The 22,413-nt window shown below is 34.1% G+C and overlaps 1 protein-coding gene across 1 annotated transcript in view; it reads left to right on the top strand.

Annotated features, from left to right (window-relative positions):
* The window catches only part of mms4 (Methyl methanesulfonate sensitivity 4), a 29,048-nt gene extending 6,924 nt beyond the window's left edge, over window positions 1-22,124 (top strand). Inside the window, exons 3-11 of the mRNA XM_090153614.1 lie at window positions 5,278-5,400; window positions 6,644-6,790; window positions 14,454-14,546; window positions 16,098-16,216; window positions 17,419-17,539; window positions 18,840-18,955; window positions 19,659-19,848; window positions 21,459-21,515; window positions 21,962-22,124. Of these exons, the coding sequence (XP_090009740.1) occupies window positions 5,278-5,400; window positions 6,644-6,790; window positions 14,454-14,546; window positions 16,098-16,216; window positions 17,419-17,539; window positions 18,840-18,955; window positions 19,659-19,848; window positions 21,459-21,515; window positions 21,962-22,069 (1,074 nt within the window). The 3' untranslated portion in view covers window positions 22,070-22,124. The remainder of the gene's footprint in view (window positions 1-5,277; window positions 5,401-6,643; window positions 6,791-14,453; window positions 14,547-16,097; window positions 16,217-17,418; window positions 17,540-18,839; window positions 18,956-19,658; window positions 19,849-21,458; window positions 21,516-21,961) is intronic.
* The last annotated feature ends 289 nt before the right edge of the window (window positions 22,125-22,413 follow it).

Raw genomic sequence — 22,413 nt, 5'->3', positions numbered from 1 at the left:
CCCAAATATTCATATCATACTTTGTACAATACTGTGCTAAAGTATTTACAGCGTATAAAATATCTGGACGAGTATGGCGGGCAATATACAAAAGGCTTCCTATTAAATTGCGATAAGGGACTTGCAGTGGATGTTCTTCTGTCTTCACAGGAGTATCAATTATGCTTCGATATCTCATGGGTTCATAACACCGTCGAAAAGGAATATCTTTAAATTGATGGTTCTTTAAGTTTTCAATATATCTTGTTTGTGACATCATTATACCATCTTGATTGGTTTGAATGTCAATTCCTAGAAAAGTCTTTATCTCCCCTAAATCGTGTAAATCGAATTTAGATGACAAAAGTTGCATTATTTCAGACATGATGGATTCGTTTTTCGTTAGGATAATTATATCATCAACGTACACGAGTAGTATGCACTCCCAACTGTAACGGTACACACATTGACAAGACATGAGATTTGAAAAACCTAGAGTTTTTAATTCCTCTTCCAACTTATCATACCAACATCGACCTGCTTGATGCAAGCCATAAAGGCTTTTATGTAATTGCCACACATATTGGTCGTTGATCTTGTAACCCTTTGGAATCTCCATATATGTTGTTTCTTCTAAGTCTCCGTAAAGATAAGCACATGTAATATCCACATGTTTGTGTGACCAACGTAATAGGACCACAAGGAACAATAAAAATAAACGGATGAATGTGAAATCCACTACGGGTGCATAACTCTCTTGATAATCGGTTCCTTTACTTTGCTTTGCGTGAACCCTTGAGCTACAATTCGTGCTCTATGTCGTAAAATAGTTCCTTTAGCATTACGTTTACGTACGTATACCCACCAACTACCAAGTACTTTGTGATTCTTTGGTCTTTTCACTTGTTTGAAAACGTTCCTTTCTCTGAGCGTGGTTATTTCGTTGTCCATCGCTAAATCCCAATCAGAAACATCTTCAGCCTTCAGCGCTTCTTCAAAAGTTCTAGGGTCATCAACGTTTGCAAAACAGAAGTTTAAGTTGTTAAAAAAACCAATGACGTTAGTGTCAACATTTTCTTCTGTTGGAGGTTCTTTCAACGCTAAATCGCAGATCCCTGAGTAGTGATTGTTCTTCGAAAAATCTATTAAATCTGGGTTAATTGCTATTCCTTTTTCTGAACAGAACTCAATTACTTCACGGCTACTTCTACAATCTTTATGCTCCCCGTATTTGTAATAAATGTCAAAAGTACCAGCTGTCTTTCCTGATTGTCGTTGTCTGACTTTTCGAATCCAAACAGTTTGGGTAGGTGCTATTTCTCTTTTGTCTTCAGCATCTGGTTGGTGTTTTATTGTTGTGTCAGCTGTTATCTTTGTTACCTCCTCCGATTGTTTTGATACTTGTTCCGGAAATGGAATAGGAACTGGTTGTTCTACGGCTTGATCGTTATCTTCATTCGTGATAGGCAAGTGTACATAGTTTCGTTCGTCCTTCGTCAACGCTTTTTCATAATGCATTGTTTCATTGAGTGTTACGTTGTCACATTCCACAATTTTGTCTGTTTCGGGGTTCCAAATACGATAACCTCGTGTGTTCAAGGCGTAGCCCACTAGGACACCTTTCTTGGATGTATCAGAGAATTTATTCTTCCTAATCTCTTTCGGTACGAAGTAATGTGCAAGACTACCCACTCTTTTTAGGTGCTTTACGGATGGTGTCTAATTTCTTTTGTGGCATACGATTCTTTAAATAGTTAAATGTATATAGCATTTCGACCCAAAACCGAGGAGACAGTTGACTATCCTTTAGCATAGCTCTTATGGAATTTAAAGCTGTTCTATTGTATCTCTCTGCTATTCCGTTTTGTTGGGGTGTATATACATTCGTGCGTTGGTGTGCAATACCCATTGAATTAAGGAAATCTTGCATTTTATTACTGCAGTATTCCATACCATTATCGCTTTTAATACAAATAACTTTTTCACCTGTTTGGAGTTCCATCTTTACTATGTACTCTTTCATCTTATCAAAAACCTCCCATTTATTTTTCATTGCTGCTACTTCTGTCCAACGTGTATTATCATCGAGAAATGATATGTAATACACTTTGCCTGATCCTGATATGTATGCAGGGATGTACAAGCTGCAATATTTTTGTTGTTTGTATTGTAGGTATTGCTTTCCTTTCTATTCTTGTCATTTTTGTTTCTTTACATATGTCGCACTCATGTTGTTGATTACGAAACTGAGGTAAATATCTCACACTTCCGCTGTTTGACATCCTGATAATGGTATGGACACTATGGTGACCGAGTCTTCTATGCCATAAATCCAAGCTGTCGTTCGCTTTTTCGGTATAATTCACTACCGGTACATCTTCGATATATGACTCACCAAACATCCTATATAATCCACGGTCACCTTTGAATATCATTATAGTGTCGCCTTTATCATTTAGAACTGTCAATGTCTGATCACCACCCCTCCACTTGTGTCCTGCCTTATCACTCTGAAATCCGCTAATGAGATTTCGTCGGCCATTTGGAGCAAAACCTACATTCTTCAATAATAAGATCCGTGTCTTATCTTGTATCTGATGTTTGATTACTACATCGCCTATCCCTGTTACGGTAAACGTGTCATGATAGGAATTCATTGTTAATGGAGCGATAGATTTCAAATTTGTGAACCACTTCATATCGTTGCACAGATGTGCCCCTGCTCCAGAGTCCCAAATCCATTCATCTGTCCGCGATCCATATTCATCGGGCTTTGATACTGTAGCAACATCATAACTTGGTCTGTCTCGAGTATTGGTATTTCTCTTTTGTTTGCTATAGCTCTTCTGTATGCAGGGATGTACAAGCTGCAATATTTTTGTTGTTTGTATTGTAGGTATTGCTTTCCTTTCTATTCTTGTCATTTTTGTTTCTTTACATATGTCGCACTCATGTTGTTGATTACGAAACTGAGGTAAATATCTCACACTTCCGCTGTTTGACATCCTGATAATGGTATGGACACTATGGTGACCGAGTCTTCTATGCCATAAATCCAAGCTGTCGTTCGCTTTTTCGGTATAATTCACTACCGGTACATCTTCGATATATGACTCACCAAACATCCTATATAATCCACGGTCACCTTTGAATATCATTATAGTGTCGCCTTTATCATTTAGAACTGTCAATGTCTGATCACCACCCCTCCACTTGTGTCCTGCCTTATCACTCTGAAATCCGCTAATGAGATTTCGTCGGCCATTTGGAGCAAAACCTACATTCTTCAATAATAAGATCCGTGTCTTATCTTGTATCTGATGTTTGATTACTACATCGCCTATCCCTGTTACGGTAAACGTGTCATGATAGGAATTCATTGTTAATGGAGCGATAGATTTCAAATTTGTGAACCACTTCATATCGTTGCACAGATGTGCCCCTGCTCCAGAGTCCCAAATCCATTCATCTGTCCGCGATCCATATTCATCGGGCTTTGATACTGTAGCAACATCATAACTTGGTCTGTCTCGAGTATTGGTATTTCTCTTTTGTTTGCTATAGCTCTTCTTTGGTTTTCTACATCTTCTAGCGAGATGTCCAGGTATACCGCAATTGTAACATGTTCTAGTTTCTCTTCGGGTTTGTGACTGTGGTGTCGAAGTTGTCATTACATCTAGCCTTGATTCATTTACATCGTCCTTTAATCTCAAACGATCCGCTTCAGAAATAATAGCATGTTTTACTTTCGCTGATGTAAAATCCGCATCCTCCCATTGATATACATTTAATACGACACCATTGAATTCCTGAGGGAGCTCACTGATCATCTGGTACGATATTTCATTGTCGGGAACAGTCCCCCCAGCTTCTTCTAGAGAAGAAACAGCTTCCAAAACTCTGTTTAGGAAAATCTCTATCCGCTCCCCTTTCTCTGGTTTGCATGTAATGAATGTACGACGTAACATGGCTATACATGCCCTGGATATGGGTTCATACGTTTCTTTCAATGTGGTCCATGCCTTTAATGGATCAGTAGCATTCCTTAATAGACGTTTAATCTCTGGCTCTAAAGTCAAATATAAATAACCCAATGTCTGGGACTTCTTTTCATTATGTAGTGCCAATAAATGTGGATCTTGTGGTGTGGTAGTTGTAGAGTCAATGAATTTACTTAAACCCTTCGAAGCCAATGCCATTTTAATATCTATTTTCCAATCAGCATAATTTGTGCCGTCTAATTCTTCAAGGTGAATAGTTCCTCCCCTTTGAAAGCCATGTTGACTTTCACCTAAGCCTTGCCTTGCTATAACTGCTATAACTATCGATCATTAGGCTCTTAACCTTTGTTGCCCTTAATGTTGTTATCTATGTACTTAAACCTAAACTATGTCATGATCAAAAAGGGAGGGAGAACTAAAACAATAAACCACGCTTGGAATATGCTCAACAAGATCTGATCATTTATTCATTCTCATCCATACAAAACCAAAAAACCTAAGTAAAGCAGACGACGCTTTCGTCCGACTGCCAGAAACAAAAACTAAACGGCTAACTATGTGAAGTACCATATGATAATATTTAACAGGTTTCCCCTCCACCTGTTACTCCCTTCCACCACGAAGAGGTACAAGGTTGCAGTTTATGGAAGGGAAATTATTTATTACTTTTCATTAAGTCAGTAGCTATTATTCCACCAATTTACAATACAATCGCACCTACAAAGCACATGAGAGGCGGTTTCCTCCTCAGCCTAACATGCCCTACAGATTGGATCATCACTGATTGCAATCAGGTAAAGATGTCTGTTAAGGAGACATTGACCTGTTAGTAGGCCAACGACCAACCTGATATTAGATTTGGAAAGCGAGAGCAGCTCCTTAGCTCTCTGCGTAGAGGGGTCTTTAGCCTGCCTTTGGCCATCCATCTCAAGCCAAAGCTTGAGTTGACGGTCAGTCATGCTTTTAGAGATAAGGCTGCGTACTATGCTAGAGGGGATAGGAACGGCAGGTTCAGGACCAAAGAACACGTTGTGACGGTTTAGCCTAATCGTGTTGCATCCTTCATAGGATACAATTAGGTTGCTTCAAACTGTTACAATATGGTTCTGTTTTTTTACAGCAGATAGCGCATGCGCATTCGTTCTTTTTATCTATAAGATGATTTGCCACTTGCGTTGCCCTTTAAATATTGTCAAAGGAAGCTGATCATTGGTTAGCAGTAACCCGTAGTTTGTATTTGACTGGTAATATGAAATAACATATTAACATACATTAAAATTTATATTTTTCAATGCAGAATAGAAAAAGAGCAGCCCAAGAAGCAAAAGAAAAGAAAAAGCTTGAGAAAGAAGTGCTTAAGAAATTTAAAGAAGATGAAAAAAATGGAAGAAAAATTATTGTACCAGGAGAGTGTATGAAAGTAATTTGATCCACCTATTTTTTAAGTATTGATAGAAGCACAGAATATAGCAGCCTAAAACATCTAGCATTCAGAGATATGAAATTTTTTTCACATTTGGAACTAGAGAAATTCAAAAGCTAGTGTGGCGCTTTAACAAGAGTAGTGTATTTAGATTTGAATTTATATTTATCATTAAAGTACACGGGGCTCGAAAACTGTTTTATGTTCAATATTGTGGCATCAAAACCATGAACTTCATGGCAAGGCGGCTCTTAGCTTGATTCATGTCATGGGACATGAAATTTGTGAGATGACAAGCATTCAACTTGACCTCTTTGGATAATAATAATCAGCTATGCTAATACCCAAGGCACCACCTTAGGCCCAAGTCATCATGCGACTTTTGAAGCCATTAATTCAGGTGGCTGGGATACAATGCGTAGGAGGGTGGTGGCAAGCCCTGCATGCCACGCGAGCCAACAGCTCCCTAGTTAGTGATTGTTATCCAAAATGATAGTCATTATAAACCATGTCATTATCAAATAATATATATGGTCGGTTTAGTACTATATAATACTTTACACTCTTAAAACTAATTTTTATTAATAAATAATTTAAACATTGGAATAAATGCCTTGTTTGCAAGGAAGCAAAGGCTGGACTAAGGGTGCTGCTACAGCAAGATTGAGATGGGTTGTATCCTATGTGGAGATTTTCATGGGCATCTAAATAATCTAAAAATTATCTTGCTATCCTAAAATTTTTGGCAAAATATCCTAAATAATATCTTAAATATCCAAAAAACTACCTTAAAATATCCTAAAAAATTCTTAAGTGGCCTCAAAAAAATCCTGTAAATAATTACCTTCATTTGCAAAATGAGTAACTGTCAATTCAAAAGTGGTGTAAGATCTCGAATTTTCTAGCATGTGCATGGAAAAATTCTAACTGTGCGACTGTGTAAAATATGTATGAAGTATGTTCATTGTATTTTCCAACTTAAGTAATTCTAATTTCTTTATTATGCTTTATTATATACAAAAAATGCGAATTAGGGCAGCGAATGCAAATAGTTCCCAAGCGAAACTCCCTGAGGGAAAGTGTTTAACATGGAGGTTGCATTGCCAAGCGTGGGTAGGGTGAACTATCTTCTGTTTCCCGGTAACTTTGTTTTAAAAATGTAAATTATGCTCCCCAATGTAGATAACTCTTTTTATGTTTCAATCTTTACTTGAGTACATGAAATAATATTTCTTTACAGACAATAACTGTTCTTGTCGATAATGCAATGCTGGAAATGAAAGGATATAGTGAACTTTTAACAGCATTTCAGTCACAAAATTTGAATTACTCTTTAGAGCAGCAGGTGTTGAAAAACTGTATCACTTGGAAAAGGACCATTGTTGAAGTAAATATTAATTAGGGATGCACTGATATATTGGCCTATTTTTCTAATATCGGTATTGGCTGATATTGGTCAATACCGGTATTAGAAAAATATTTTCCGAAAAAATTTAAAAAAAGAAAATTTTCGATAAACTAACTACCAATATTGTTTTATTTGATTAGCAGCACCATGTACGCCCGACTTCAGAAGCAGATCATAACTTTTTTAGACAAGGGGTTACGAGAGTAATCAAATAAAAAACAATGATATTAGATTTGTGATAGAAAATATGTATCATGGTAAAATGGAAAGAATGTTAAACATATTCGGATATGCTCTTGCAAACTTTTTTCATGACAAATTAGAATAAATGGTATGACAGTGTACTGAACCGTCTTTTACAATCATTTTATCATATACACTAGTGTTATGATAGATAACTTTATTAATTTTAACTTTTACCTTACTTTTAACTTGAAATTTTATTAGGATTTTATTTAAATGATTTTAATGATTTCAAATAATAAATAAGTGTAAAACGATTTCCAATCTGTAACTTCATTCTGGAATGACATTATGTGAGAGGAAAATAAAGTAAGCAGACGTCTTGACTTGGCCAGTGTAGAAGGACCTGATATATTGCTTTGAGCAAGGCTGCAAATATCAAAGAAGAGATGAGAAATCAAGTAAAATTTCCATGGTAGCATGTGACATTTGCTTAAATTACTTCCATTTACCATGCATAAATCTTAAACTTGCTGAAGTGAAGCGCTTTTATTGTTGTAAAATCTGCAGAGAACATTTAACTAAGAACTGCACATGCAAAGGCTTAAATCAAAAACAAGTGCAGGCAGAAAATGAAAATGAAACCAGTGATTTAGAAACGCAGCCAGCTACCACAAAGTTGCATCTAAATGAGCAAGTAAATGAAATGAAAACAGAAATAGCCAAAATAAAAAAATTAAGTAATAGATTACCTCAATGAAAAACTAAATGATCTGCAGATTATAACATTAGAGAGCATTCAAGTACTTGAACAGAGATTGGACCGACTTTCACATGACTATGAGTTAAGTAAAGCTTGTGATATAGACTTAATCAAGCCCTCACAAAACTATCTTGAAGCTACAAAACACACATGTACAAAGTTAACGCAGAACTCTAACTATGCCCCTCCATCGACAGGTAGGCCAAAATCATACCAAAAAATTTATCCGAGAGGATAAATCAGCACAGAAACACTAGGTTGGATCAAAAACTGTAAATATCATTTGATCGTCATTCAAGTCCAAAAAATTAGGCCAAATGCCTCAAGATAAACTTGAATAAAACCCAAAAATTTTATGACTACTTCATCGGTAACTGCAAAGCTGACTCTAATGAAGACTCATTAAAATCATATATACAATCTCAAAATATTGAAGTCGAAGGTATTAGACTTACACGGAAATCACTTGACCCAAACAATGCAGTAAATTGTTATATCTTGAGTTCATCAACAAATTCAACTATTATCTTAGACCCGGATATATGGCCAATAGGAATTTCTTGTCTTGAACTGCAATCCAACCAAGATGGAAACAAGAAAATTTGGGGAAACAATGCTGATGGAAATGCACTTACACTTTCCAACGCTCCATCTTATAAATATTTTCTTTCAAACTGCCCCAAAGACTTAACAATTGAAAATATTGGAGTACACTTAGTGGAAATTGCAATTTTGGGTGCAAAAATACTCGAAGAGAGTCAGAAGTAAATTGGAACTGGAAATCAACATACATCATTGAATACTCCACAAAACAAGACACTTCAATTCTAAATCTTTAAAATTGGCCGCACCCATATAGTATACAGAGATATCGCGCACCACGAAGAACTAATATGCTAGCAGCAGATTAAGTGTGACTCCCGGCTAGAATACACGTTCAGAACAAGCCTAAAGAAATCAATATTGCTTCTCAAAAAGGACTGAAAATAGCCCACCTGAATGTTCGAAGTCTTAAACGACATATTGAGGACATCGTGTACCTCATAGATGATAAGAGTACCGAAACTTTCTATATGCATTCTATGGGTCTCTATGAGTAAAAAATGTCCAATAAACAGGGGTCCTAAAGTGCTTCGTTTCAGAGATATGGGCTCCCAAAAAACTACCCTAAAAAACCGGACACAGCCGTAAATGTGGCAAACAAAATTCTTCCTTGAACCAAAAAGTTTTCATTAAACTATCAATTGTTTTTATCCGTTAGGCCAGAAACTTTAATAACAAGTGGGAAAAGTTCATTAGTGTCCTTTTAGAAGTAAAATGAGTTAAGACAAATACAAGCCATTTTAATTTATTTATACGATTTTAATTATTTAATCTAAAGATACAAATGTCATAAAAATTCTAAAGGAATGGTTTTAAAATTGTCTAATATTGTAGCTAATATGGCACATTGGTCCAGGAACGCTTATTGCATGGATGGGCTCAAGAAAAATGGGTTAGAAGCTCAAAGACTCAACCAGCAGTAGATTCCTAAAAGACTGGTGTCAGATCGACTGGCATTTGAATCTGTAGATAGACGGCTAAGATAAATTATTGGAGTTTTAAATCCAATGTTAATCAGCAAAGCTACCCTACACTAACTAACTAATGAAACTAGTAAGAAATCATAACGTAGTGATTTAAAAAACAAACGTTTATTAAGAATGAGTACTTTACAAGATGAACGAGGAGTGACGGCAATAATAAACGCTGTAAGCGAATATATATACACATAAGGTTAAAAAATAGTAAGATAAGATTAGTGATTAAAAATATATCTTATTTACAATAAACATTTTTTAACCTATTAAAAAAACTAAACGTGAAAAACCGCTAACGCTTTTTATCTTCAACAGAAATACAAGAAATTTGTATCTTTAAATTTAATAATGAAAATCGAATCAATAAATTAAAATGGCTTGTATTTGTCTTCAAACTCATTTTACTTCTAAAAGTACATTAATGAGATTTGCCACTTGTTATTTAAGTTTCTCGCCTCACGGATAAAAAACAATTGATAGTTGAATGAAAACAATTTGGCTCAAGGAAGAATATTATTTGCCAGATTTAAGGCTGTGTCCGGGTTTTTGGGGTAGTTTTTGGGAGCCCATATCTCTGAAACGAAGCACTTTCGGACCCATGTTTAGTAGACATTTTTTACTCATAGAGACCCATAGAATGCATATAGAAAGTTTCGGTACTCTTATCAGTAACACCCTGTATATTATTGGGATCTCAGAAACCTGACTTATAGCATCAATTCCTAATATTGTAATAGAAATTGACGATTCCATATCTTAAGATTGGACAGAACAAACAAAGGTGGCGGTTATCTAGTCATTTATATAAAGAACCACCTTAATGTTACTCAACTTAAGACATCTGACTCTCATCTGGAATCTCTATGGTGTACCCTATGAGAACCAGAGTGTAAAGGAGTGGCCATTGGCATTTGTTATATCCCTCCAATCCCAAATTATAAGGACTCATGCACTGACAAGCTTGAAATCGATGAAATCCGCTCCAATCCAAGTATTGATTTTGGGAAACTTCAATGCAAATCTACAACCACCTCTGAGTGTAAAGGCTAGAAATTTGAAAACTGCAACTTATTCTTGCACACAAATTATCACAAACTCAACAAGAGTCACCTTAGACAGCAGTACGCTATACAAACTACCCATGTAGAATTAAGATGGCATCAAACCTGCCACTGGGTATATCTGACCGTGATATGATATTATGTATCAGGAAAAAGAAGAGTCCAAAAATAGGTAAAGAGATTCGTAAAATTAGGATATATTCGAAAATGAATACCTCTTTATCAGATAGATCCAAGAAAATATATAAATAGATAAGATAAAGAACTCGTAAATGCCGATGAAACTACTGATGTCCCTTACCAAAAAATAAGTGGTCTAGGAAATACTTTAAGCTTACAGCTGAAATTAGGCATTATATACATTTGCGCGACCTGAATTTGTGCAAGAGTAGAAACTACCTGAATCTGAATTATAGACAACTCTATAAATACTACAGAAACATAGTAACCTCAATGATTCAAGTGCAAAAGAAAACCTATTTTGAGAAAAACAAACTTAAAAAAGGACGGCATCTCAAACGTCTGGAACGTCTTGAAACCTTTCCTAAAAAAGAATTATCAAACAATTTTGGCTGTAAGAGTAATTGAAAACGATTAAATAATACAATAGTGCACATCTTTAATGAAGTTTTTACTAGTGACTCGTCTTATTTGGGAAATGTAAGTGATCTTGCCCTTGATACTGATACGTTTATGGAAATTAATAATGAAACATTTTCATTCAAGGAAGTTACTGTTGAGTATGTGTTCAACATTGTGAAAAACATGAATGCTTAAAAAGCCACTGGTTCGGATCAACTACCTCCAAACATAATCAAAGGCCTTGCCATAGTAATTTCTCAATTCTTACCAAAATAATAAACAACTCATTCAGAAGTAATAAATTTCGAAAGCAGTGGAAACTGACAAGAGTCGTCCCTTACCAAAAAATAAGTTGGATTTCAGTTTGTATTTAGTTTGTATACACATTATTAGTTGATATCGAGTTGGTATTAAGTAGGCTCAAGTTGTCAGCATATTTCAAGTTACTATTAAAGGGGTAATAAGTTGTTATTCAGTTGGTAGGAAAATACTGCTTTTGCTAAGTTTATAATTAGTTGGTTTTTAGTAGTCAGGAAATTACATATTTTTAAGTTGGTTTTTAGATTATTCCCTAGTAGGATTTAAGTTGCTTTTAAGTAGTTAAATGTAAATGTTGATTCTGGTTTAGTTGGAAATAAGTTGATTAATAAAGAGGATTTAAGTTATTTTTAAGTAGGCATTTGTCCCAAATACAAACTGAAAACCGAGTTGAAATACAAGTTGTCCTAAGTGGTTTTTAGCAAACTTAGTTTTTGGTAAGGGGTCCCAATTCGCAAGGAAGTAGATTATTCAAATATGGGGTACTACCGTCAAATATCCATTCCTGTCTATCAAAACCACAAATGTATCCTGTACTCATGCAGTTAACTGAACACTTAAATACATGCAATATCTTCAATCCTTTACAATCTGGATTTCGGGCAGGACACCCCTTACCAAAAAATAAGTGGTCTAAGAACTATTTAAGTTGGTTCAAGTTTGTATTTGAGACTAATACCAACTAAAAACCTACTTAAAAACAACTTAACACCAACTTAAAACCAACTAAAAACTTACTTAAAATGTTACTTAATAAAGACCACTTAAAGCCAACTTAAAACCAGCTTAACTAGTTTACTGAAATATGCTGACCACTTAAAACCAACTTAATATCAACTTAAATGTGAATACCAACTAAAAACCAACTTATTTTTTGGTAAGGGACTCGACCGTTACTGGTATTATGTATGTTCTTGAAACTATTATATCCCATTTAAATAGTGGACAATTTGTCGGAATATTTTTGTTGACTTAAGTAAGGCATTCGACTCAGTGGAGCATGGTCTCCTGGTCTCAATGTTACAAAAGAATGGTTTATCACATAACAGTATACAATGGTTTAAATCATATCTTCAAGAAAGACAACAATTTGTCACCATTGGAGAAGCCAAATCCACGGCCAGATATATGAGAACTGGTGTACCCTAAGGTGGAATCCTAAGCCCAACATTCTATAATGTATACACCAGCGATATTCATAAACAGTTATACCATAGTATTTCCAATGAATACGCAGATGATGATGCACTAAATTATAACGTAAATGCTCTGTTAGACATAATGAGTCAAGAAGCCGTAAACTTAAAGAAAATATTAAAATCTAAAAAACTAACTATGAATGAAGATAAAACAGTGTATATGCTATTTCATCCAAGAAGACAACCAATTTCAAATGAAACTAGCTCAACCATAAAGAATACATCAATAAAAAGGGTTAAAAGCTTTAAATACCTTGGTATTAGAATAGATGAAGAACTGCCCTTACCAAAAAATAAGTTGTCTAAAAACTACTTAAACTTGGTTTTAAGTTGGTATTTGAGACCAATACCAACTAAATACTAACTTAAAACCTATTTAAAAACCACTTAATACCAACTAGAAGTAGACTTAAAACCAACTCTGATTTCGCTTAATGGAGGCAACTTAAAACCAACTGATTTTGCTTAATGGAGGCAACTTAAAGCCAACTTAGAGGCAACTTGAAACTTGCTTAATAAAGACTACTTAAAACCAACTAATTGCCAACTTAAAAATAAGTATTTTCCAGCTAACTTAAAACCACCCTAAAACCAACTTATTACCCCTTTAACTAGTTTCTTGAAATATGCTGGCAACTTGAGCCTACTTGAAACCAACTTAATACCAACTAAAATGTGTAATATCAACTAAAAACCAACTTATTTTTTTTAAGGGTGACATGGGGTGAACATATAGAAACTCTTATTTCAAAATCAAAACCAACGGCTGGGCATTCTTAGACCTTTATATAGAACCCTGGAGACAAAAACCATCGATCTTCTTTATAATTCGCTAATTTTGCCACTCTTTAACTATGAAGATTTTTTTACAACTTTGCAAATCTAATGCTTTTAAATTAAATCCAAATTCCTCGCAATAATGGCTCAAGATTTGTCGCTATAAAGGATATGTTTGCCTCTGCATCAAATACTTGCCAAGAATTAAATTGGTTGATTCTGAACCAACACTATATATTTAACCTTTGTGTTATGATGTATAAAATCTTCAACTCAGCTTGTCCTACTTATTTTCAAGAACTTTTCAGAAAGCCAATAGACATTCACACCAAATCAATAAGAGCTAGTGCACTAAACTTCTTTGTTGAAGACCTACAGACTTCCTTGCAACACAGGAGCACAAAATGTCGCAGAAACAATCTGTGGAATAATCTGCCAACTGCTATAAAGAAACTAAAAAGTCTTATGTTAATTTAAACACCATTTGCGTCTACATATTTTAAAAGACAAGTGATTTCTATTTAAATTTGAACTTTTAATTAATTATAGAAATTGTTTTATATTTATTGTTACGGGCCGCCTTGTAAATCAGTCATGTACTCCCTTACCAAAAAAAAGTTGTCTAAGAACTACTTAAACTTGGTTTTAAGTTGGTATTTGGAACAAGTGCCAACTAAATACTAACTAAAAACCTACTTAAAGCCAACTTGAAACCAACTTAAAAATAATATGTTATTTTCTGACCACTAAAAACCAAATAATTACCAACTTAAAAAAAAAGAAGTATTTTCCAGCCAAACTAGTTTATTAAAATATGCTGACCACTTGAGCCTACTTAAAACCAACTTAATGTCAACTAAAATGTGAATACCAACTAAAATCAAACTTATCTTTTGGTAAGGGCTGAAGGTGAAACCCAATAAAAGCATTTTTATTATTATTATTATTATTATTATTAATATTGGCCGATATATCGACCACAGATATAGAAATTTTATCCTTGTAGTAATTATTATTTAAAAGTTAACATCTGTTGTTACTGTAATTTGAAATGTTAACTTCTAAACCTATATGCAGTTTATGTTGAAGCAAATTAACAATCAGTCAATTATACTGCCTACTGTTGTGTAAATAAATTATTCAAACTATTACTAAAAACGTTTTATTGTGTTCAATCAGGACCAAGAGAAAAAAGATGTATTAGAAGAACAAGTGCTTTTGTTGTTGGAACCAGCTGAATTTGTTAATTTTGTTGAAGCTGAAACTGAACAGGTTTGTTTCTTGTAAATTAATGCAGTTTAATTAACTGTTAAGGGAAAGGGTACCAGAACTTCTCCTGTATTGATTGAAAGTAAATTTAATTTCATTGTCACTTTTTCATTTTTGAATTTACTCTTAAACTAATTTGTGAGTCTACATTATACTCATCCAGGGCTGGCTTGGACTTTTGCAGTTGGATTTCAGTTTGTATTTAGTTTGTATACACATTATTAGTTGATATTGAGTTGGTATTAAGTAGGCTCAAGTTGCCAGCATATTTCAAGTTACTATTAAAGGGGTAATAAGTTGTTATTCAGTTGGTAGGAAAATACTGCTTTTGCTAAGTTTATAATTAGTTGGTTTTTAGTATAGTCAGGAAATTACATATTTTTAAGTTGGTTTTTAGATTATTCCCTAGTAGGATTTAAGTTGCTTTTAAGTAGTTAAGTGTAAATGTTGATTCTGGTTTAGTTGGAAATAAGTTGATTAATAAAGAGGATTTAAGTTATTTTTAAGTAGGCATTTGTCCCAAATACAAACTGAAAACCAAGTTGAAAAACAAGTTGTCCTAAGTGGTTTTTAGCCAACTTATTTTTTGGTAAGGGCTAGCTTTATTTGCTCAAAAATATTTTATTATGTCATTAAACTCTAATGATTTGGCCACTTCATTTTTGATGGATAATAAGGCCAGCGATGACAGTCTCTTGGCTAATAGTTGATCCCAGCTAGTTTTTATAAGTTTTAATTTGGAAGACTATCTTTCCGCTGAGGCTACCAAAACTGGAGTAGTCAGCGTAATTTTTAAAGCTTTCGCAGTATTATGGTACAAAAAAACGTTTTCTTTTCAATTATTTAATTTAAAGTATCTAGAGCTGTTGAAAATGTATCTGAAATACCAGCTTTAAACTATTGAAATTCCTCTATAGTAACTTTTCTCTGTCTCTATCGTCAACTAATGCTGATTTAAGATTATTACATTGATTTTGTAGATACGTCTCTTTTAATAAAATTCGGAAGGGCGGGATGAAATAGTTTGGAACGGATATTGGAGATGGATACCCGCATTTTCACTATCAATAATGGGAATTTCTATAGCTAAGGTGGTGCGTTGGGTATTAGCCGAGCTGGTTATTTTTTTTTAAAGTTTTTAAATGTGAAATACGTATGGTTATGACTGACTCCTGCTATTTTGCCCCCTTACTTTTATATTACTCAGTTTTATTAGAAATTCAGAATATATTGTATGAAATATTTCGTTTCAGAAGTGTTTTTGAATACGCACAAAAAAATTTATAAAACTTCGTTGATTTCACGGGGGCCCTTAAAATTTCTGGCCAGCGAGGTTCCGGGTGCTAATACAACCTTTGAAACCGCTTCACGCTGGTCTTACACTCATCTTAATGCATTAGATTGAAGTGAATTTTGTAAACATTGGTAGTAAACTAAGCTCCAACTATTTTATCAAAATACTCTTTTTTCAGTACTACACTGATTTATGTGAAGAAATATTGTTTTTAGTATCATATGCTTAAAAAAATTGCGATACCCAAATTTTACTTACAGGGTTTTGAAGAATTGTATCCAAGTGCAGAGTCACTTTGGGGTTTAGTAAAGAAAGTAAAATCCCTATTTCCTGAAATGCATGTGACATTTCTCATTTATGGAATGGAGCAATATTTTAGGTAATATTTATTTTTCTCTTGGTGGAAATTTTAGTTTTTTAGAGTTTTGTAATAATCTTTCACCCCTCTATAAGTGGTGTTTGAATAGTGTAGGAAAATAATTATAATAACGTTTAGTTAAATGACAGTCACACTTAATTACCTTTTGTATTTGTAGCATTTCTTATTTTGGTTACTTAGAATGTACAAGCCTACCATCCACTATTATATCAAATGGAAACCCTCCATTTTTCCAATTAGGATTATTTTTACTCGCACTACACTGAAGACGATCAGGTGCATCAAAAATATAAAACCAAAACCTGGAATTAATTTTGATTTTCAGACTGATCTAGGAGTATGTACTTCTCGCTTCAGTAAATGGATTGACTCATACTATCTCAGTAACTTAAATAATTTCTTGTTATAGGGGGTCAATGGAGGTAAGTGTGATCAAAATATTTTTGGGAGTTTACTTGAAATTGATCGTTAACTAAAAATATAGCACCCTCTTAAGAATTGTTACCGTTAAAATGGCCACTTAATCCTACACAACTATGCAATCAAATTTAATACTTACCCCCAAAATGCGGGGCAAGTGTGATAGGGGTGTGGTAATTGTGATAACGTGAAATCCTTGACCAATTGCAATGAAATTACATAGAGGTTAAATATGGTGTCCGAATAAAGCTATATTTTTTAAACTGCAGATGCTTATATAGCTAGCTAAAGCTTAACCTCTCCTTTTTTAGTAAGTTTACATAAAGAAAATTATAAAAAGTTGTCTTATAAACCATAAATTATTTTACCAAAATTTTAAATCAATTAACTGATGACACTTATCCCACAAAAATACCAAAGTTTCCCAGCAGGTAAAAGATAAGCAGACTACAAAATACCAAAATTTGAAACCGGTTTGCCAGTTAGGAACTTTTATTTTGGTCATAAAATTTCTAAACACAAGTAGAAGACTATAACGTTTTTAAAAAACTAAGTTTGAAAAACTAAAATTTAATTTAATATGGAAAATATAAAAAATGTGTATAATTAAGTATATTTCAATATCCATTCATCAAATATTTTATTATAATAACATAGGGGGTTATCACACTTACCTACTCCATTGACCATAACTCATATTGGTATATATTTTTTTAGTTTTAGATTCATTGATTTCAGTTACACTATATTATGTATAATTAACATATGAATTACATTTATAGAAAAAATAAAAGCAAAGAGAAATCCACCTTTAAATTAAATGTGGATGGTGAGGTAGCTAGTAAAAAGCGACGTACAAACAAGAAAGCACTGCCTGTTGTGACCAGGATTAAAGTAGAAGAGGTTAGAAGAATATTAATAATTTTTAGTGTTAATACAAATATGATAAAGTTTTGCGGGTGAAAAAACAACGAATCAACATAATACAATAGTTATAGTAAGCAGTGTAAACAATAAAACACGGTAGATGTAGGATTAATTAACAGCATTATTGTGCAAATGTTCTATCAATGAAAAACAAAACTTTTTGTAGTTCTTCTCAGCAATTATATATTGAGGTATTTTGATCCAGTCATTGATGAGAATGAATGAAGTCAAGCATGTGACTTAATGAGCTCATGCTTAAAGGGAAATAGTCCCAAAAGATGTGTACTAAGCTATGGCAAAATTTGTGCAATAAATCATACATTGATGATTTCATTCCGAAAGCTTAAAGATTAAATTCTCGAGATTTAACCAAGATGACACAGCTACTTTGGCCAAGGAGGGTGCGTAGGCTAGGTACTTTGATGTTGAACCTGCATTTCCAATACCCAATGGCCTGGTTCTATGACTGAAGAGACAGGTCAAGCTTGGGCTTGAGACAGATGGTCAGAGGCAGGCCAAGGAGTTTATCCCTGTGACTTCTAAGTAGTATCAGGGTGTTTATGGGCCTACTCTTAGGTCACTGTTAGCTAAATAGACGTCTGCATCTGTTTCGCATCAGTGAGAGTCCTATGTCCAGGAGACTAGGCTTTTCCAGGTCCAAAAGGCTGGGGCTGCACAATGAACCTGTGGTCGAAGTTTTAGGTTGGGCTTGACCCAACTACCCAACCCCAACTAATAATAATAATACTTTATCAAAATGTTATAAGCAGAGTGAACTGATTCTGGGCTTACTGTAGTGCTAACTGATGGGGCCAGATACACAAACAGTTATCTAAGCTATTGAAAAATATTTGCATTTAGTGTTACTCGAGATTTAAGTTTGGACATGCTGCACCTGCCACAGATTAAACACACTTTGTAATCTTACTAGTATGGCTTCATCTATTGCGTAAAAATGAAATTTAAAAGTTAAGTAGAGTAATAATTTGGTAGATTTTTATTGTAGTAATTAGTAACACTCTTTAAGAGATAACAGAGTTGGAGTAGAACACTGTCAGGTGATACCAAGACCATTAGCAGTTAGCTTTTTAATGTTAAATTATTTTCGAGAGATGATGTAGAACCTTGGAAGCTCACAGGAGGAGTAAGGAAGATAAAAAGAATGATATAGGAATTGTAAAATCAAAAAGCAAATCACTCAAGAAAATTAAGAGGAAAAAACATACAGCACTACATTTATTCTCATTGGTATTTCAAGTTTTGTGTTCAAATTCAGGCAATTACGAAGATGCAAATTATGGAGAAGATTAATTTTAGATGTGTGGATGCTTTTACAGAAGTTGTGGAAGTAATAACTATGTACACTAAGTCAATTGGAGAGAGGTATTTTAAGTAAGTTGTAATATAAATTAACTAAATTTTATTGGTTGTACAACTGCAAATTTTATAATGGCTTTGACAAATTTATAATAATAAGTTAAGATAACACCCAAGGCACAACCATATGTCATTATACGTAACTGGGTGGTAATGTGTAGGAGGATAGTGACCAACCCCTACATTCAACTTGAGCCAATAGGATGCTACACTTAATATTTTTGTGTAAGGAGAAACTGAAGAACTCCCTTTAATCATGTGGGAAGAACTTGCAAACTCAATGGAAAAAAGTTGTTCAGAGTTTTCAGCCAGTACCACAAACTACGATTGAACTCCACTTGCTATGACTTATGTAGACGCCAATTAAGTTCAGTTAATCCTATGTCCTTTTAATTTTTACATAGGCGTTTTTCAAACAGCCAACACTTAAAATATGGTAGTATTTGTAGATTCAATGCTTAAAAGTTAAAAAGATGAACAATTTGGGGAGAAAACTAGTATTTCTGCATGTATTTGCTAAGGGTTTTAACATTGTCATAAGTAAATCTGGAATTTGTATTTAAAAATATGGTAGCAATGACTTGAAGGTAAGGTATGATAATTGGAAATGGGATGACACTTTGCTTCCACTCTAACGATGAAGACTTGATAATAACTCCCCATGTCACATTTTTCAAGTTACAAAAAAAAGGTATTTAGGTTATTTTTTGTTTTTCAGAAAGCATAAAAATAGGAATGATGATTTTGTATCGTGTCTGTCTGACAGCATGGCGACAGTAAAAGTTGATAAAGATGGCACTGGTTTAATAAAAGTTTGGGAGGAGCAAATAATGACGTTTAATCAAGTTAGCAGTGACGTAGCTCAATCAATTATTGTGAAATATCAATCTCCAGTTGCATTATTTAAGGTATTTATAAATTAAATGGCGTGTAATTTTATTGCAATGTGTGGGCTAATTTAAGACAGAATGAAACGTTTCGAAAATTAATAATTCCATAAGCCTATCGTAAGGTCCCCATAAGCAAAGGTCTAGGCCAAATATTTGACGATCACAAACCCGTTAAGAGGTAGGTATTCAAAATCTGCACCTCCTACTGGTTATGTTCTCAACTAGGCATTTCCCCAAATGAATTTTGCGCGTTGCTTGATGAATGCGCAGAAGGCGTGCGCGAACGTTTTTAAACTTAGACCCAGGCAGGAGGAATCTCCGCTGCTTTCAAAGTTAAAAATAACACTTATCGTTGCAAAATGATTCATCAGACCCTAAAACAGGCTTTTAGAAATAAGATAACTTGTTTCTGAAGTTATTTATTTTTTAAATTTGAGATTTAGACGAGTTTTGTGTGGCATTTATCAACCCGAGTGCGGCTGCTCTACCAAGAAAGATAATATTTTAGATGTAGAAATTTTTAAAAAGAAGATGTCGCTACTGTCCTATCGTCATACGTTAATTTTCTTATCTCCAGGACAACGCTGTTAACATGGGCCCCTATGGTAGACCTTTGCTTACGGGGACCTTATGATAATTCCAATACGCAACATCTGTACAATTGAGCCAAGAGTTTAAAAGTCAACGAGAAACCCTTGTTCCTGTCTGAGGAATGCTCGATAAATTGGTTTGGTCTGCAGCTCTATTCTCCACTGCCAGGAAATATCGAAACTGACGTCTAAATTGGCTGAGCTTGCATGCATAATACATTTAAATTATGTACATAGTTACAATAGAAAAGAAGCTTTTTGTAGAAAGCATATTTTTGTTTTAGTTTTAGAGAAGAAGAAAGTTAATCAGCAGGTATTTTATGACCATGCTACTCTTTGGTGGCATGCTGTCAAAAACTGAATATCCAAATATTTGTTCGACCCTGTGCGACCTGTTTATGAAGAGTGGCGGGAACTACCTTAAAGTTAGGCAGGATTTAAGCACTGTTAAAAACTATGCTGGCCCTATCCTGGCTGGTGGAACCCTTTAACTCTAAAATTTATTTAAAAAAAATTATTTTTCCATGTTAATAAACTCGACTTAAAGGATCGAAAGATATGGTACTTATTTCAGATTCAAAATTTTGTCAGATATAGCACATTTTGTTCTGGGCCAAATATCCAATAATAATAATAATAAATCAGTTTGGCCTTACTAATCTAGCGGCTTAAATTGCCTCTACAGGGTTCTTCAGGGATTGCCAAATTGGGGAGAAAGTGAGGGATTTAAATAATATTGTAAAAGTCAGGGATTTTATTAGTCCTAAGTTTATTTGAGGCAGATTTGCTATAAAAGAAGGTGGTTGTTTATTGTATTGCTGACAACTAGCAGTTGGCCCCTCATGTTCAATGTGGTTATAACACTCCTGGGGTTTTGTATATAATATTTTCTATATCTTGGTTTAGGCTATGCTATGTTTGAGTATTGTTTGGTGCATAGCATTTCACATAAATTTACAATATAGAGCCTACCATTTTGGAATTGAGCTTGACTACTTATTGATTCTTTTCTAATTGTGATATTTCATATAAATACAGGCATATGCACTTTGCAAAGATCAAAAATCTGCAGAGCATCTTTTAGAAAATATTGAGGTAAGTTTCAAACAGGTTTGAAAACTTTAATTTAGGCTGTAGCTGCTTTACTATTGGAAAATATTTGTGCATCTTATACTTTGTATTAACTAAGGGGGTTGTCAAAAAATCACCTGCCATTTAAGTAATTTTTTATAATCAGAAAAATCATCTACTTCATAAAATTTAGTATGTTAAAATAGTCGCAATATAATAAAGCCCTAAAATGACCCTAGAAAAGTATATTTTTCCTTAAATATGAGATTAAACTACAGCCCTCTTAAGTCGTTAGTGTGGCTGTCATAGTTAAAAACCATAATTGTAACTTAACTAAACCTTGGAAGGTATGGAAAACTAGCCAATTCAAATGGCATCTACGTAACTCTACCAGGAACCATAAGAGATTTAATGACTCCCCTCTAAGTGAAAACTATGTATAGCTAATTGGTTTTTTTTTTTCACAAAAGGTTCGAAGGGGATCTGGAGTGTTAACATCAGCACGAAGAATAGGACCAGAATTATCATACAAAATTTACCATCTTATTATGTCCAGAGACAGCGAATTGTGCTTGTGATATTTGTGTTTTTAAATTTTACTGTTATGTAGCTTCTATTTTAGTGGAAAATTAATTGAAGCTATGGATAAAAATAAATCTTTTCTACATTGTAATTGACCCATTCTCTAAAACCCTATCACGCAGCATAAGAATATTATTTAAGGAGGTTACAACGAAGTTCACCTTGTGGCAAAGAAAAAATTATCGTCAGCTACAAAACTACGTGAACAGTTGGGATGGTTAACATTAAAGCAGCTGTACCAACTTAATGTTCTCTTATTTAAGGTGTCAAAAGTAAACTTATACCACTGTACTTGGTGCTTTTTCTGCACAGTGATAAGTTTGTGGAACAATCAGAACTT

Source organism: Leiobunum rupestre, chromosome 1 (genome assembly GCF_980474605.1).
Source record: "Leiobunum rupestre chromosome 1, qqLeiRupe1.1.hap1, whole genome shotgun sequence".
Lineage (NCBI taxonomy): Eukaryota > Metazoa > Arthropoda > Arachnida > Opiliones > Sclerosomatidae > Leiobunum > Leiobunum rupestre.
Note: the sequence above shows the minus strand (reverse complement) of the source record. Positions and strands in the feature narration are given on the sequence as shown.